Below are 17431 nucleotides of genomic sequence, written 5' to 3' on the forward strand. Positions count from 1 at the left end.
GCCCCATACAACCCAAACATAAATATACATACATATAGACAAAAATGACTAATAAAACATAGGACTGTGTCACACCACACCGTTCAACTGAAATGTATTGAAAATCGCACACAAGTTACTTAGACAAGGTTGCATTTGTAATTGCGTTTTACGATTTTACTCGACTCCCGCTGTGATTCAGTTCATACTAAAATAATTCGTAAGTAACTTTAATAAGGTATATTTATGTTTTATACGAGGTGCATTGAGTATTGGACGTTGGTGTATTTTTGTATGCGACCTTGAATATAACAATACGTGCATCGGTTGAATGCAAATTTGTTATTAATAATGAACTATGCTATGCTCCAAGAACCGCCTAATTTTCAAGACGGTTTTTTCGGTGTTTTCGTTTACAAGTGTACGACTCGACCAACGAATATAGGATTCGTCTACCAAGGGTTCCGTACCAAATTCAGAATTGTAGGTTAATGGAAAGTACAATTTATAAAAATTGAGAGCTCACTCATTTTGTGAATAATGTGAATGAATTGAACTACAAATATACCTAAGTTTTTAAAAGTTTTATTTGTTATTATAAATTTTTATTGTTCACCTTTCCTTCTTTATTTTTCACCAAATTTTCATTTATGTTGTGCGTTTTTTTTCTGCGCTCTAATCTCTTAGAGCCCTAAACCTAAACATTTGGTACCTCCCCGCAATCTTAAGATAAATGGTCTTAACAGACGGACAGACATTTAACAAAGAGATCTTCTAAAGATATAAGTGTTCCGTTTTTTCCTTTTGAGATACGAAACAATTTTTAGTTAGCCGATTTTAGGAATAATATAAAAATGTCTACTTCACGAAGGGACTACATCATCAGACCAGTTTTTTTTTCTTAGATTTTAACAAATAGTCACAAAGTTACAAAGTCAAAGACAAAAAAGAAATGAGAGAGCAGAGAGAAAAAGGGTATATTAAAAAAATAACACAACAACCAATTCTAAACACACCGCCTATAAACCAGTCGGTCATTAACGTGGTATTGATATTATGACAGTTGCATTTGTTCCCATTTTATTACTATTCCCTCTACAAATATACAGACGTTTAATATATATTATGAATTTTATTGTTTTTTAAGAAAATTTAAGAAATATATAAATATATATTTTATAATTATCACTATCTATCTCTTCTAACACTATCTTTTATCACTTTAATTTATTTATTTACTTACTTAAGTTTCTTTATTGCCATTTTACCCATTAATCTGCCTTGAAGCCATTGCGGCAGTATTAACACGATAGTTGTTGGTTCGATTACCATTCCTAGAGGTAAATTATTCTCATTTCCCTGCTACGGTAGGACAAAGTACGGCGTTAAGTTCCGCCGCTAAGTTGATGAGATATTGTTGGGCCGCTAAGATGTTTTTTTAGCAACAAATAACTCTATAATTAAAGCAAAATGAAATAAATTTTTCTTTAAAATTAATAGGAACTCATAAGACTAAAATTTTTTTAGGCAATTCCTATGTAGCTAAGTAAGCACAAGTAGCAGAAACTATAAAGATTCTAAGGACCACAGGTTCAAATCCCACTTAATTTTATTTTTAAATCTAATTCCAATACTATTTAAAATACACCTCTGGGTGGTAAGCAATATTCTGCAAGAACATATATTATCAAATGTAGTCAGTTCTACCATTAACGGAATAACGATGTTTTGACAGTTGCGCGTGCGCTTTATTACTGCTCAAATATACATACATTAAAACTTAGAAGGTTAGGAATATTTCACATTAATGAGACTACGTATTATGGTAGTAAATATCGTTTATTTACACTAATATTTACACGGCGTTGAAATCCGCCACTCAACACGCAATGCCTGTAGAATTCGGCGGAAAGTGGGAAACGGAAGTGTCTTAATTGGAACAGGTTTCTGTCTATTCTGCTATGAAAAACTGTAATTTTTATCCTGGTGCATTAGAACACATTTAGAAGGTAAAATCAATCAATGGTTGTGAAGTTCGACTTTCAATTTTAACAATGAATTATTTTCTTTTCCTGGCTCTACCAAGACAAGGCGCGGCGTTGAGTTCTACACAATTCACAAGTCTTAAAATCGTGCAGAAATACTCTTAATTCTCTATACTTGAGAGAAAAACTTAACATACATACTTACATAGTTTCACGCTTTATCCCTAGCGGGGTAAGAGATAACGGAGCACCAAACGTTACGGCCTCTACATACCTCTTTCGCCTCGTCTGTCATTAACCTCTTCATACAAGCCCCTCCACCCCCCTTTTTTTTAAATACTATACCAACCATCCATTCATCTCTTACAGATCTAAAACAATTCATTACAGTACCAGTAGCCGTAACATTTTATTAAGCATTATTACTTCAGAATGACTCACTGCGATCCCAGATCCATCCAATAATGCGTGAATCCCCTAATGTTTGGGGCAATTAATCCTATACTAAATACTAAAATAAGTTTATTTCACTCTTAAATTTCAAGTGGTAGCAAAAATCATCGTTAGTTTTTGCATGGAATTGGCTTTTTTTTTATTTGTTTTTTTTTTATCGTAGGTGGATTTGAAATTTCAATGTAACGTTGCATATTATTTAATAAAAAAATAATAATAACTTTTATTCGTCCGGTCCGTTATAAAAGAAAATGATCTTATTTATATCAGTTTGCTTCAGCTTTACGCTGTACCCCAAGTAAGAATGCAAGTAAGAATTGTATATGACTCAAGACAAATTCTAAGGCCAGTGTTCATAAATTATAAATAATAATCTATGTATGAAAACGGTATCTTAAGATCGATCTCAGAGTTGAGAGATACTTATAAATACGGTCTTAAGTACCAGAAGTAATTCTTTCGGGTACAGTCAGACAATTTTTATTTGCATTATTTCAATAACATTAATTAACATTGTTCTATTGTTATAAAATACTCGTATATGCTTATTACTATAGTGATATAAGCTGTTATTTAAGAATTATGGAAGATTAGCTATAGCAATCTTACATCATCATGAAATATGTAATTTACATAATTTGTGGTGCAGTTAGGAGTAACTTATTCAAATAACACCTACTGAGATTATAGATCAAAATAAATAAACATAAAGACTGAGTTGATATTTTAGTAATGGAAAATATACGTTGATTATATTCGTAATAAATTAGCAGAACGTTAAGAAAATAATATGAAAATAAAATATTAATTGCATCATTTTATATTCAGTATAAAAAGATTATTCTTTAATTTTATATAAAAAAGTAACACAAAGAAAACATAGGTAAAGTCTTCTTGTTTATAAATAAACTAGAAAAATGTTTCTAGATAAAAAAAATTATTGGAATTGTATTTATGTTTTTGAACCTATCCTTTAATAAAGTACTATATTTATCTACCTACATTACTAATTATTACTAAGACTGTAAGATTCAAATTATATACACATTTTTATTATTTCTTATTCAATTATTCAATTAAATTCCCTCTTACAAAAGAGCATCACCTCGAATACATTCATACCTTCATATAAAGCTATGTATAGAGACACGTAAATATGCATAAACATTTCATAGCTGACCTATTTACATTTAAACAAAACAAATTAATATACTTCAGTACTATGTTCTCGGGTTGTTACGCATGCGCTATAACTTTATTAATCCTATAGAATTATCTAAGTCTTAGATTAAATTAATAGAGATTATATTCTATTTGTAATATACCATATGACAACGTGATGGAAGTAGCTTCAAATCTCACACGGAAGAGCAAGATTTTTTCATAATCCCTCATATAGTTAAGCAGACAAAGGGAACCTAGTGTTCTTTTTGGTTCTTCGCATACTGCCCAATTTTCGAGACATCGCACATTCAACGGCGAAACTCAACGCTGCGTTTTGTCTTTTAACCAAAGCGAGAAAATAACCATTTTTCCAACTGATTTCTTTCTATATTTGGTATATACAATTTCAACACTGACACAGTCCTAGTTGTAAAAATATAGTAAAAATAAACATTTATTGGCTCGTCGCCAACTTGCGCGCGCGCATCTGCCAACTTGTGAGTATAAATTTTAGTATTACACGATACGAGAATAATAAGTGGGTTGACAATTGATATAAGCTTCCGTGTTGTTATAAGAATTAGATTTTCTCTAAATATAATATTTAAAGTTATATTTTCTGTAAGTTTGTCATATAAGAAGGAAAGTAAATTGATTGCGTGGGAAAAGGAATGTCTTATTACTAGATTCCCTCTACTTATTTTGTTACATGCGATAAGAAACAAAAACCAATATAGAAAGCCGCCTCCATAACGGTATAGCAATAACAAAAACACTACTAAATTTTATTCGCACTTAAATTCGTTAGTATTGGAAAGATTTAATTCCTTAAGAGTCAGCGCCTTTTTTTATTTTACAACGACATTAACTATATAATATAATTGTACCTTTCTATTTATGTTGCTCTTAGAAATATTATTGCTTAGCGCCTGATCGTTTCGAATAGCAATTCACTCTTAAACTATAAATTGCTTTATTATATAATAAGGAGCCGTGTGGCGTGGTAGGACAACGATTGACTTTAAATGTATTGATTATGGCTTCAACTCCCACTCGGGGATACGAATTACTTAAATGACAGGACCAGTCACGGCAGCTTTACGCTGAATTTCGGATTAGCAGGATATAGAAATAGCAAGATAAGCAAAGGGAACCTAGACTTAAGTCACTCCGTTACCCATATTCCGGCGAATTTTCGAGTTTTAAAATATTCAAAGAATGACACGAATAAATAATTAATTCCTGGGGTGGGAATGGACATCACAACCGTTGGGTCTCCAATCACTCTCTGTACCACTAAGCCACTGAGGCAAAATGAATTTACCTTTTCTAAAATATAAATGTCTTGAATACAATCGTTCTAGATGCGCCGTACAGTGTAAACTAAAGGCCCTTCACAAGTGATATACGGTTCATCGACTGCCGTGATGATTCATTGTTGTGCGAACAAAGGAGACACGTGTGACTTTTTAGAAAAGCCGTATTTAATATGTGGTACAGCGTATTTGCAAATTAACACTAACAACTATGTTAGTGATATAATTGTTTATGCATTTTTCAGGTTCACCTGTATACCTAACGTGACCATTTTTCAATAGGCTCAAAAAAGCTTTTGTATAAAAATATGGTAGGTATTTCCCTAATGTCTCAAAAGGCGTAATATCTCAGAAATTAGGTGGAAAGTTGGGAACGGAGTGTCTTACTAGTAAATTTCATTTTCCTACTCTATATGCGGGATACAGCCTAAAGCTTCTATAATTATAATCATTACAAAGATTTTCTAAGTTATTTTCTGATATTATACCTCGTAAAAAAATCAATATTACATATTTATTATACAATTTTATATTTATTTATGTATATTTATATAAATTTATATGCACTTACCACATCAGCATCGATCACACCATCAGCGACATCCGTCCCGCCCTTATCCCGCCAGTGTTTTTCACTTGTCACCGAAAAATTGAAAGACCGTTCTCGTCTTGGACTCAAGAGCACTCCAGCTGGTGATCTACCATATCTAAATATTTCTAGATTTGTTGTAGAAAATCTATCATTGCCACTATCACTCCTAGTGAACACATCATCTTCTAAGTCACTATCAAAGTTTAGTGTCAATGGCGGTGATGACGCGGAGAGCCTGCATTGCTGTGGTGGTGGTGATGGTCTTGGAATGTCCGATTCTGAGTATGGACGATCTGAAAGAGAAATGAAATTTGTTAGTCATTTTCAGGGAATCGTAAATTATGAATAAAGTGTACTTATGTATGTTGATATTTAAAAATTATTTTTTTACTTTTTTCTCCTTTCTCTTTTATTATGTATTCTCTTCTTTTATAATAAATAAAATAACTACTATGCTACTAAAAAGTAAACTAAAAACGTCAACTAAGACAGTATTTTTTATTAATCATTACGAACAACACTTGAAATGTATTTCTTTAAGTAAGATTAATGATGAGGGAACAAAGCGCCGTAGTGTCACCTCGTATGAATAAGTAGGTAGCAGCTACTTGCTATATTTACATAAAGTCGATGCTATACATTTGTTTATATTTACTTTTTTATTCGATTGCGTGGGGCAAAGAAGGGTAATGTGTTTTATGGCCTATGTATGTATGTTTGTTCCTAACATATCTCCTGTTGCACATTTGATCTCTACAACGCCTGCTTTGATTCTTTAACCAATCGCAAATTAAATCTTTTCAAGAAACTATTAAATATACATACGTTTCGGTTCCTTGTTTCTCAAAGATTTTATGTTTTTTTTTGTATCATTTCTGTTTATGCAATCAAGTTTTAGTTTTTTTTGACCGGAGACTTGTAACATTTTTGTAAATATTAGTTGTATTTGAAACTTAATATATTTAAATTCTATTAAAAAAATGGGACTTGAACCCATAATCATCATGATTACCAGACCCTGTAGCGCTGCGCCATAACACGCCGACATCTTAAATAATTTAATAATAAAACCACTTAATTTATACCTAAACTAAACTAAATTACAATTTTATAGTTCATTTTAGTCAAATACCACCTATATCCCATATATATATAACTAAAGTAAACTAAACTACTAACTAATATTACAAGAGCTCCACAGCCCACGGTGGTGCTGCGAAACCCGTTTTGTCATGAGTCCAACACACGTGCATGGACCGGTCAGAGATGTGTGTGATGGTGGTCATAGTGTGGACGTTTTATATTTATATTATATAAATACATTTATGTTTGTTTATTTACTTATTGTTTATATCAGAGTTGTATTAAAACTTTTAGTTATAATGTATTTAATTTATCTAAGAGATGGAAATGATAATAATTTTGTATTCGAACTCACAATCAATTGGACAATTTTCTATTTTTTTTTAATATTATTCCGTTTTTTTTCGTTTATTATTGTGGTGTGCATGTATGTGAAATTGCAGCGTTCTACGCCGGGTTGTTCCGCTTGTATTTTGTTTATCAGTAACTCAGTAATCCAAGAGTTTTATACACATTTAAGATTTAGTACATAAACAATAGAATATCTATATAACAAATAAAGTTTTTTTATATATATAAACAAAGGATTTAAATGACCAAATTAGTAATTAAACATAAGCTGTACTAAGTCAGAGTCATATTACAAAATTACAAGAAATTATTAAGGAACTGCACATTACGATGCGATAGACATAATGTGGTTACGTCGCAGTCAAACTTCGTTAGTATTCAAAACTGTTTCTTTCAATAAAAATATACAATTACAAAGAACAATAGTTTTTTCCGAAATTATTGGAAGAATTTGAGAAGAGCTTGATGTATCATTTTTTTTTAATTACAATCAGTTAACTGAACTTTTAGTGAAATTATTTGAACCACTGGATCAGTTAATATAGCTATTAATTGGTTAATGAAAACTATTAAATTTCACTTTAAACGTTAAACTAGAGAACTGATTATAGTAAATGAAATTGAATGTCATTGGATTTGTCTTGATTTTTGTTTTTACTTTGTATCTATTTTTAAAAAATATGTTTAATTAATTTATGTATTTTTTTTATTAGCTAAAAATATTTTTCCTGTTTCAGAGTTAAACTGCAACATAAACATATAAGTGCATAATAACATCACGCATAATGGCACGTGATGCTATAGAAACTCTATTGTTTATCTTAAACACTTGTTTTTACGTTCGACGTACATTAGCCTTATCTCCCTTATCAGTGAACTTGAAGTGACTTAACATGGTCTAAGAAAATTTTATAGTAAATATTATAGTACTATAATTATGTTGTTACTTCATCATTTACTTTGTAAGTTGATTTTAGTTTTTTATCAATGAATATGTTATCTTACTGGAAAATGATATCTTATACGAACATATTTTGTAGGTACTATATGTATACTATACATGTGTTAAATTAATTAATTCAAATATAACATTTAATTTAGAAGCAAAATATTAAAACTGATACGAAACTCTACGACAGTGAGTTTGATTCTCACTCGGGTTAAAAATTATATCTATAATGGGTAGCAAAAAGAACAACGCTACTTAGCATCCAAAATCACGAAAAGAGGCGAAACCTTAAGAAGAAAGTGTCATAATATGAGATTATTTTTATTTTACAATTAATGAGAACATCATGGTACAGCGGCACACCACCTGACTATAATCGTGACGGTTTAGTGTTCGCGTCAGACTTAGGGGATGAATTATATTTATTTCTGCGCTCTAGTGACAAGTCGAACGCGACTACGAGTTTCACTACTCAACACGTAATATCTCAAAAATTGGATGGTAGATGGTTAACGGAGTGTCTTAGCTCTGCTTACTCTCCTATAAGCAAAATACAGTGTAAAACTATAAAAAAACCAAATCGATGAAGAACTAAAGATAAACAGTTCCACTAGTACCAGTAGCCATGTCCATATTATGCTCTACAATACAATAGTAGGCTTTTTTTCCTCACTGGATGCGTAACACAGGTGTTCTAGTACACAATATTATTATTTATAGTTTTTACTGTTTCATATATTTTATATATAATTGTATGTTTATATTAAAACTATATAGTAGTTTTAGGTATTTGTTATCTAATTTATATAGATATTCAATTATTTTTCATTAGTTTGAAAATATTATTCCATATTAAATATCAAAAAAAATCTTAGAAAACTCTAACTCTATTTCCCCTCGGGCTTTAAACTCGGTCACCCTGTCTTAAGAAGCACGGGTTCGAGTCCAGTTAAAATTTATGTTCGTTTTCAAAAAAAACTACTAGATAATAAATTATTTATTCTAAAACATAGAATAACATTAAATCTGTTATTTTTATCTGTCTCCCGGTTTCCTATCTAGCCTACTAACTGTATTTAAATTAAATTTAACAAAAACTTAGAATAATTCAAATAACTAAAGTTTTCAATCATCTATCTTTTCGCGTACAACAACGACCTTAGATATTTAAAACTGAACTGATTTTAATGTGGCTTTCTCTATTAAACAGAGTAATTGAAGATCAAGATTTGCATTTTATTAGTATACTTTCTATATCATCTAATAGCCTAGCATCTAATTTAAAAAGATCATCTAACTACTATAAATTACAGATATCCAGTCTATATATAATAGTCTAAAGTGCCTACTAATATGCCAATCTGACAAAATGACCTAGGATTTCTGTAGAGATGACAAGAAGGGTGTAATTTATTGGCATCAGAAGATATGTCGGCTTTCAAAGATAGATAGATATTATGATTGTTAAAGACCTTGATTGGAAAGTGTATTGGATGACACCAGGATCTTAGACCTGGACCATGGATGACTGTAATTTAGATCATTATTTCATTTTCTATAACTTTCATGCTATAGTTGTAACTAAGAAATATACATATAAATGAAGATTAAATTTAAGAACATGAACACATTTTAATTCGTCCAAAAGTTTTTTTAGTTGTTATTACAATTTGACTTGCACTAGATGGTTAGTTATATTGTTAGCTAAAACTATTGAAGCCGAAGATTTTTTTATTTTTATAATGTAACAACAATTTTGAGGCTATCGCAGCGCAGGGACACGAGCGTGTGTCTGTAAACCCAGTAGGTTCCCAGGTTCCCTTTGCCTGCTCTGCCTATATGCGCCATATAGCGTGAAGATATAAAAAAACATCAACTTTGACAACTTTATCTGTGGTTTCTAGTTTGGAAGTTCTAGTCTGGAAGTCAATCAATTAAAAGTCATCTAGATAACTTTAAAGTACAAAAAATTGTCTTTACAAAAAATAATTTATTTTACAAAAATACTTACTACTAAAATATTACTTACTAATACTAATAAAACTAAATATCTGTACCACAAACGTAAGAGAAAGCACAACAAAAGAAATCCAAAAGATGATAAAATAAACAAAGGTTAGCTAACATTAAGCGCAAGACTATAAATGGTCAGTTTATGACCCTCATAAATCATTATCGATCAGAGATAGCCGCGTCAAGTAGAACGCATGGTGGAAATAAAAATAATAATATCTTTCTCTTTTTTTAAACTTCACGCTGTATCCCGCACTTAACAAGAGGGAAACTGGGAAAACAATGTTAAGACATTTCCCATTAAGACACTTCAAAGCGACGGAATTCAGAACTCTTTGCCTCGTTACCAGAGCGAAGAAGTACTTTCATATTAAATATTTAATTGCCTCGACCGGGAATCGAACTTAAGATCGCTCTCAACATCGATGTCAGTTATTGATATTAGTATTTGCATTTATTTGTTGTGACACCAAGGCAAAGAGCTAAGAGCTCCGTCAATCAACATGAAATTAATGAAAAAAAATATCAAGGAGATAAGAACAGAGTGTCTTAACACTAGCTTCTCTCTGCCTATTCAGTACATGCAGCATACAGCGAGAAGCTGAAAAAAATCATTTATCTGTACAATTTAAATAATTTTTACAAGAAACGGTCAATAACAATTCCCACAGATCTCATAAGCACAACTCACCGCATCTCTATGGAGTTAATCACGAAATGGTTTGTCATTCCATTTGTCCTTTACATTGCCAGTGACTCGACATAATTAAATCATACCAACTGGATAATTGAACCTGTATCTATAACAAAAGGTGATAGTCGGTTCAATTCCAGTTAAACAGACAGTTAAATAAGCTTAACTTATTTTAATAGTTAACTATTTAGTTAAAAAGTCTTGTTAATTTGAGTACAGTTAATCTTGGCCTCTCAAGTAATAAGATGTAGGGTTGTAACAGGTTTAACCACTGAACTATAGGATTTTGTTTTTTATTACTTTTAATTGAAAAAGTACTTCTAAAAAAGTTGAAAAAAAATTGTCACTAACTTACCTAGTTCATTTTGGTCTGTCAGTTTAAGAGTATAACTTGGTGAGTCTGCCATAAATTTCATACAAAATACAGCAAAATCAATGCATAAATGCTCGTATCTTTTTATTGACTTAATAAAATTAAGAAGCTTGATTTTTCTGTGCTCCAAGGAACCGTAGACCTAAATATTAATTTCAATTTGATACCTCCACGCAATCTTCATCTTCAATCCTCATCGCAATCAAAGACGGACATCACAGCGAGTATACGGATTCCGTTTCTACCTTTGGAAGTACGAAACCCAAAAAAAATATGACAAAAGCTTCACTACCACAGAAGCTTTTCAACAAAACAAGTAATTATTGTAAATTTGTAACCGATTTCTCAGAGTCTCATTGCATTTCGAAACGCGGTCGCGTTCTGACATCTATTGTATGCAAATATAATACCCGAGACCCAAACTTATTAATTATTGTCGTTACACACTATGAATAATGGTTTGTAAAACAGAAATGAGCGTGGCAAGTGTTGGAAATTATGTTTTAGTTTTGTTTGTTTATGTTTTGTATCATATTATAGCAGGCTATATATAGATAGATTTGAATAAAATATAATATTAATTGATAATGACACAAAAATAAGAAGAGTTAAACATAAAAATATGTAATGATATTGTTTTTTATGAAAGCTTCCATTTTATTAAGCCAGTAACGACGCAGGGGTATAAGCGTGTGATTGGAAACATAGTGGGTTCGATTCCCACTCGAGGAAATGAAGCTTAATATTTCATTCGTTCGCTCGCTGGACGATCAGGTAAAGCGTGGTAGGCTTGAGCTACTACTACTATTCGGCAGAAAGTGCAAAAACAATAGGTTCTCTCTACCATGCCACGTGCGGGAAAAAGCGTGAAGCTAGAAAAGCATACTAATTAAAGCTTTAATTTAATATAGTAAACGTAAACGTGTCTAACAAGGATCAACATTAGTTCCCATAGTATTCCTAATGTATCGACAGGTCAACATAAAATATTCATAGTTGAAGCTCACAGATACCTTATCTGTATTTTAAGTGGTTCCTAATGCCACATAGACACCAAAAAAAAAAAAACTACTATGATTACCTTAACGGTAGGAAACAAAGGTTCCCCGGCTACCGTACTACGCTTCTTTCAAATGATAATTGCTTAAAACGTCTTCAACACATCAGTGAATGCTAGTTACATTGTATTCAAGATTTTCTTTACTTTGGACTTGTTTTAACATTGGACTCGTAAATACAGAACTGGCTGGTTTTTTTGTGGGGGGCAGGTGTGACTGAGATAATGATCTCTGTTGAGAAGACATATTGGAGTTTTAGTGTGATGCGTTTGAATAATTGTTTTTTGTAAATTACTTAGTTCTGCTTATATTGTAGTAAATGATAAATGTATTTTTATATTTATTTTTAGGTTCACATTGTATCCTGCACGGAGCACGAAAGGCAGAGGAACCTGAGAACCTAATGTTTCCTTCTCCACTTTCCGAATTCTGGAGGCATAACGTGTTGATTGGCGGAGTTTAACGCTTTGCATTGCTGTTAGAAAGGTACAAAGATTGAGAATAAATTTGTGCCCCTGCGCTACGAAGGCGTCATATTTCAAATATGATAATGAAATTGATATTACTATTGCACTTATGGAAGATTTATAATAAACTAAAATTATTTTTATATTTGGACAGATATATCAAAAACTATATTTCTTTATCATTTTGTAGCACCGAGATTGTTCTTAAGTGTCGTCAAAAATACTGTAGTGATTTTGTGGGAATTTTGCAAAGGTTTTATTTGCTGAATTTCCTGCCCGTATCTTTAAGTTAAATTTATTGTTATCAACCACGCTTACCACAAATCAGCTCCCGAATTTTGCAATTTTACAACCTTGAACATTTCGGGGCCCGTATTATGCGTAATTCCAGTAACTGCGGTTTTTGACCTCCATAGCCATCAATTTTACGAGGATTTAGAAAAGTTTTAAAAAAGTAAAAAAAACAAAGCATACCAAAAATATAAGTTATAAAGCTAAAAAAAAGAATTAAATCTAGAAATTAGATTACGAAAGTAAATTGATAGGTTTAAAAAAAAATTCTACGGAGTACCGCAAGGTTTAATTTTAGGTCCACTTTTATTTAACCAATACAAAGTTGCACCAAAACATGTACTCAAATCATCAATACTATCAACGTTATAAATTTGCTGTAATTTAATTCTATTCACCTGAAATATTTTAAAGCAATTGAATTATTAATTTAGATAGTTATCGGTTGGTGGCGTTTTATGATCGTTATAAAATACAAAAGCGAGAGCCTATGTTGTGATTTGTAACGTGTGTCAGCTCAGACGGTGCTACCGTTGTAGAGAGTTTGATACTGTCGATAGTTTTATTAAATATCTTTTAATTATTATTAGTATGTGTTTTATGATCAGAATTGAATTTAATGAAATTTGGTCACTGCTGTATCTATGGGCGTAGGAAGTCCAGGTAGTCCGCGCCCATCTCTGATTAGTCTGAAGCCCATAGCAGATTCTTTCCTAACAAGAAGTTAGGCATAAAAATTATAAAAAAGAAACCTTGTATGAAAAATCATTCGAAAATAAAGATACACCTATGGAGCTATGGGTGTGTCTAGAGACACACCTGCTTGCTTGCTGTATCCCTTTAATTTTCAGCTTCAGTCGTACCTCACATATAGCAGGGGAATCCAGAAGGAAGTTAGTGTTAACACACTTCGTTTGTCACTTCCCGCCCAATTTTCAAGAAATTAGTGTTGACTGCCGAAACTCAACGCTGCTTTTTTCTTGTTACCAAAGCGATGAAATAAAAATAATTCTGGATCTCCTAGATTTGAATTTGAATTTACAAAGTCAGTTCACATTTTTTCAATAACAAAAATCACTATAGCTACTATAGCTTTTTTAACAGTCGATATATCCCCGACAATTTGAGAGCAACACTAGGGGCCAGTGACCCAAAAAAGAATAAGATGATATTTTATTTTCGAGATACAAGTACTATCGTGGCATAAATTAAAGAGTTATGTTTTCTCTCTTTCTCGTACCACGTGTTCGAGACGCTAGCAAGACTTGGCGAGTCGGTACCGATAGAAAATAAGTTTTTGGCATGAAATTGTAATTTTCTAATAAAATTTTTAAGTGAAAGTGTTATTGTTTTAGTAAGGATTATAGTTTTTTGTGATATAATAATGTACTTTTATGTTAACAATGACCGAGCAAATACACCGACTGAAAACAAAAAAAAACTTAGTGTTTAGACACTATTTCCCATTTATTGCAAATAAGAACAATATTCATAGGAATATTAGATTATGGTCATTGTGGCGACAGGCAGCGCCTGGGTACAGAGCCTAGTTTTAAGCGCTATGATTGTGGGTTAGATTCGTATTCGGCGCTTAGTTACGCTACTTAATTTGCAATATCTTGAAAATTGTATGGATAGTGGAGAACGGAATATCTAAACATAGAGTTCCCTCTGTCTTCCCTGATACGCTAGGTATAGCTTCACTAAAACAAAATATTAAAATTATACTATTTTGCTGACGCTACCCAACAATGCCACGATTATTACCGTTCGGTTACGTATAAGCTGGTCGACTACTGGTCTTACGCGTTGCTTCTGTGTGCATTTAAATATATATTTATATATATGTATATGTATATGTATGTATGTATGTATGTATGGCTGTATGGGTGTAATGTAACATGATTTGATACTTAGATTATAAAAAGTTAGTATGAAATTATACCCATAGTGTAGAGAGAATTGTGAAATAATGTCTGTCTATAAGGAAGTGTTTTTGGAGATGATTGTTGTTTGTAAAATTATATATGGCTAAGATAGTTGGTTAAAGTACTTTAAGCATAAAAACACACAAAACTTGAACCTTTGTAATAATTTTTTTAAGGATTTAAAAAAACCAGACAAGCGCGAGTCGGGCTCGCCCACTTAGGGTTCCGTACAAAACTGGGAGGGTTATTAATAAACCCATAATAAAACAGTTTTACGCTATTTCCCGATAAGCAAAGGGATTTTGGACTTCTCTCCCAATGGTTTGGTGAGTAGAGGAGCTAAGAAAAATTAAAATAAATCATTCCTACCTAAATCGAACCCGCAACCATCGTAGTACAATAAAATATAAAATCGAAAATTATTTTAATTATATACCAAGCTACTTTATTCCGTTTCAAAGATAACACGACTTATCGCAGAGCTGGCACAATATAATCTTCTATAATGCGATTGTCTTAGAAATGTCATTAGGGTGACAAAAACTCGGCTAATCCTCTAGTAATAGGCATAATTCTTGTTCAAAAGGGAAATTTTATTGTTTTTTTTCTTTTTTATGGCTGTAATATAAACATTTATTTATTTTTTCTTTATGTAATTGAAGCTCCAATCGAAGAAATTTAATATTTTTATTTCTTCGCTCTTGTGTCGAGGTAAAGCGCCGCGTTGAGTTCCGCCACTCTACGCCCAATGCCTCCAGAATTCGGCGGAAAATGGGGAATGGAGTGTCTTAACACTAAGCTCCTTCTGTCTACTCTACTATGTGCGAGATACAGCGTGAAGCTGAAATAAAATACTAGAAGACGTCATGGCGCAGTGGGAAATCGGATAATTATAAACATGGTGGTAACGAGATCGATTGTCTCCCGGGAAGTTTAGAAATAATTATACTTAAATATGTTTTTCCCATTCTGGCTGGACTGTCTTAAGAGTGGGTTCCCTCTGTCCACATTGCAAGTTAAAGTTCAAATATATACGGAATCACTATTTGAAAATTTTGCGTCGCCTGCAATATGTCATAAAGTGCAAATACGTCATTATTGTACCAAATGGCCAAATGTCTAAAAAGGCTTCTAAATAGGAAAATCGCATTGCTTTAAGAATTCTGTTCGCTTTGAAATCTGCTACCCAACTTGCAAGGATTGCGAGATCAAATCTTGAAATTCTTCCAAATTTTTGAGACATTGCGTCTTGAGTGGCGGAACTTAACGCCGCTGTTATTACAATATTGAACCAATTGAAATTAACCAAAGAATTATAATAAAAACAAAAATCGTCAAAAATATAGCTAAATGCATAAGATTAATCCAAAAAAGGCAAAGTAACAAAACAAAATAAAAAAAAACCGTCACGAACATAGGCTAGGGAGAGGAAAAAGAAAAAAATCTGTAAACAAGTTTAACGTTTATTTTGGTTGCGTCCCTTTCACTCTTATACAAATTTCATATACCCATCCCTTTCTTGAAGCGAACGCTGGACACCTGTGCCTTAGCTTCCCCAAGTACCATCGACCTCAGAATCACACAGAATCAAAACACCGTATATATGATTATAGAGATTATCAAATTTCGACTCTATAATAAAGTATTAAGAGTTATAATTGATAATAATTATAGATGCGTTATTCTTCAACGTAAAGCAATCATTGTCGTACCCAGATTTGATTCGTAGGTTTTTTTTTAGGTACGTAAACTAATGTTTTGTAATAATAATGAAAATTGAACACCTGTTCAGTAATCCCATTGTTGGGAAGTAAATTAGGACCCTAAATTTGCTGGCTTTTTTTCCACATATGGAGCGACTTTTGTGTTTTTTTTTTGTGCGATTATAGTTTTTTTTTACTGATATTGGTAGACGTCCAAGGGTGAAATTGTTGATGATTATAATAATGACAGAAGACTCTATTTTTAACCCAAATAGAGTAAAATAGAGAATGATCTGTTGGTCATCTTAATAAAATATTATAATAGAGTCGGTCGGAAGTGCAAAATAAGTTACATTTTTATTATTAATATGTAAATATATATATATATTTTTTTATTTATTTGAACGTCCAAGCTAAGATAGATGCTTATCGCAACCAAATACATAATGGTAGCTTCATCTCTAGCAAGAGAGAAAAGAAAGCCAAAGGCAACCGCCTCTACAAACCTCTTTCGGCTCGTCCACTGTCATCCACCTCTTCATACATGCCCTCCGAGAAGCCCGTGACCATCTTGTACTATAGATACTGTATTCTCAAAGGTCAATGTAATATAAAAATTAAATTCTATATGATATTACTATTATAAACCCCTTAAAAAAGTTCCGTACCAGTAAGCACGTGAAAGTTATTGAACATCTATTAACGACGATCATATTTCGTACAAAAGTTGTAAAGATTTGTATAGATAAGACGAGAATTAAAAAATATTGAATAAATTGTAACAGAGACGTCGATTAATATTTGACTGATATTAAATTATTGAGTTTATTACGAGTTTGTTATTAGGTAATTGTCAGTTTAATAAAATAAATAATTTCTTGAATAAGTGATATCTAAAATTCTACTATTGTATTTTTTTTATTTCGTATTATAATTTTCCTAAAATTCAATAAAATTTATTTAATGAAAATCAAATTTACTTTTATAAAAGAAGATATACCTGCCTAATTAAAAAAAAAATGCAAAAGCTTT

The 17431-nt window shown here is 31.7% G+C and overlaps 1 protein-coding gene across 1 annotated transcript in view; it reads right to left on the reverse strand.

Moving 5' to 3' along the window:
• LOC146536131 (uncharacterized) overlaps positions 1–17431 on the reverse strand; it is an 84807-nt gene that overhangs the window by 16062 nt on the left and 51314 nt on the right. The window contains exon 2 of the mRNA XM_085190279.1: positions 5469–5782. Within this exon, the coding sequence (XP_085046405.1) occupies positions 5469–5782 (314 nt within the window). The remainder of the gene's footprint in view (positions 1–5468; positions 5783–17431) is intronic.

This window comes from Heliconius melpomene, chromosome 9 (assembly GCF_056956725.1).
Source record: "Heliconius melpomene rosina isolate 202511_hmr_F chromosome 9, ASM5695672v1, whole genome shotgun sequence".
Lineage (NCBI taxonomy): Eukaryota > Metazoa > Arthropoda > Insecta > Lepidoptera > Nymphalidae > Heliconius > Heliconius melpomene.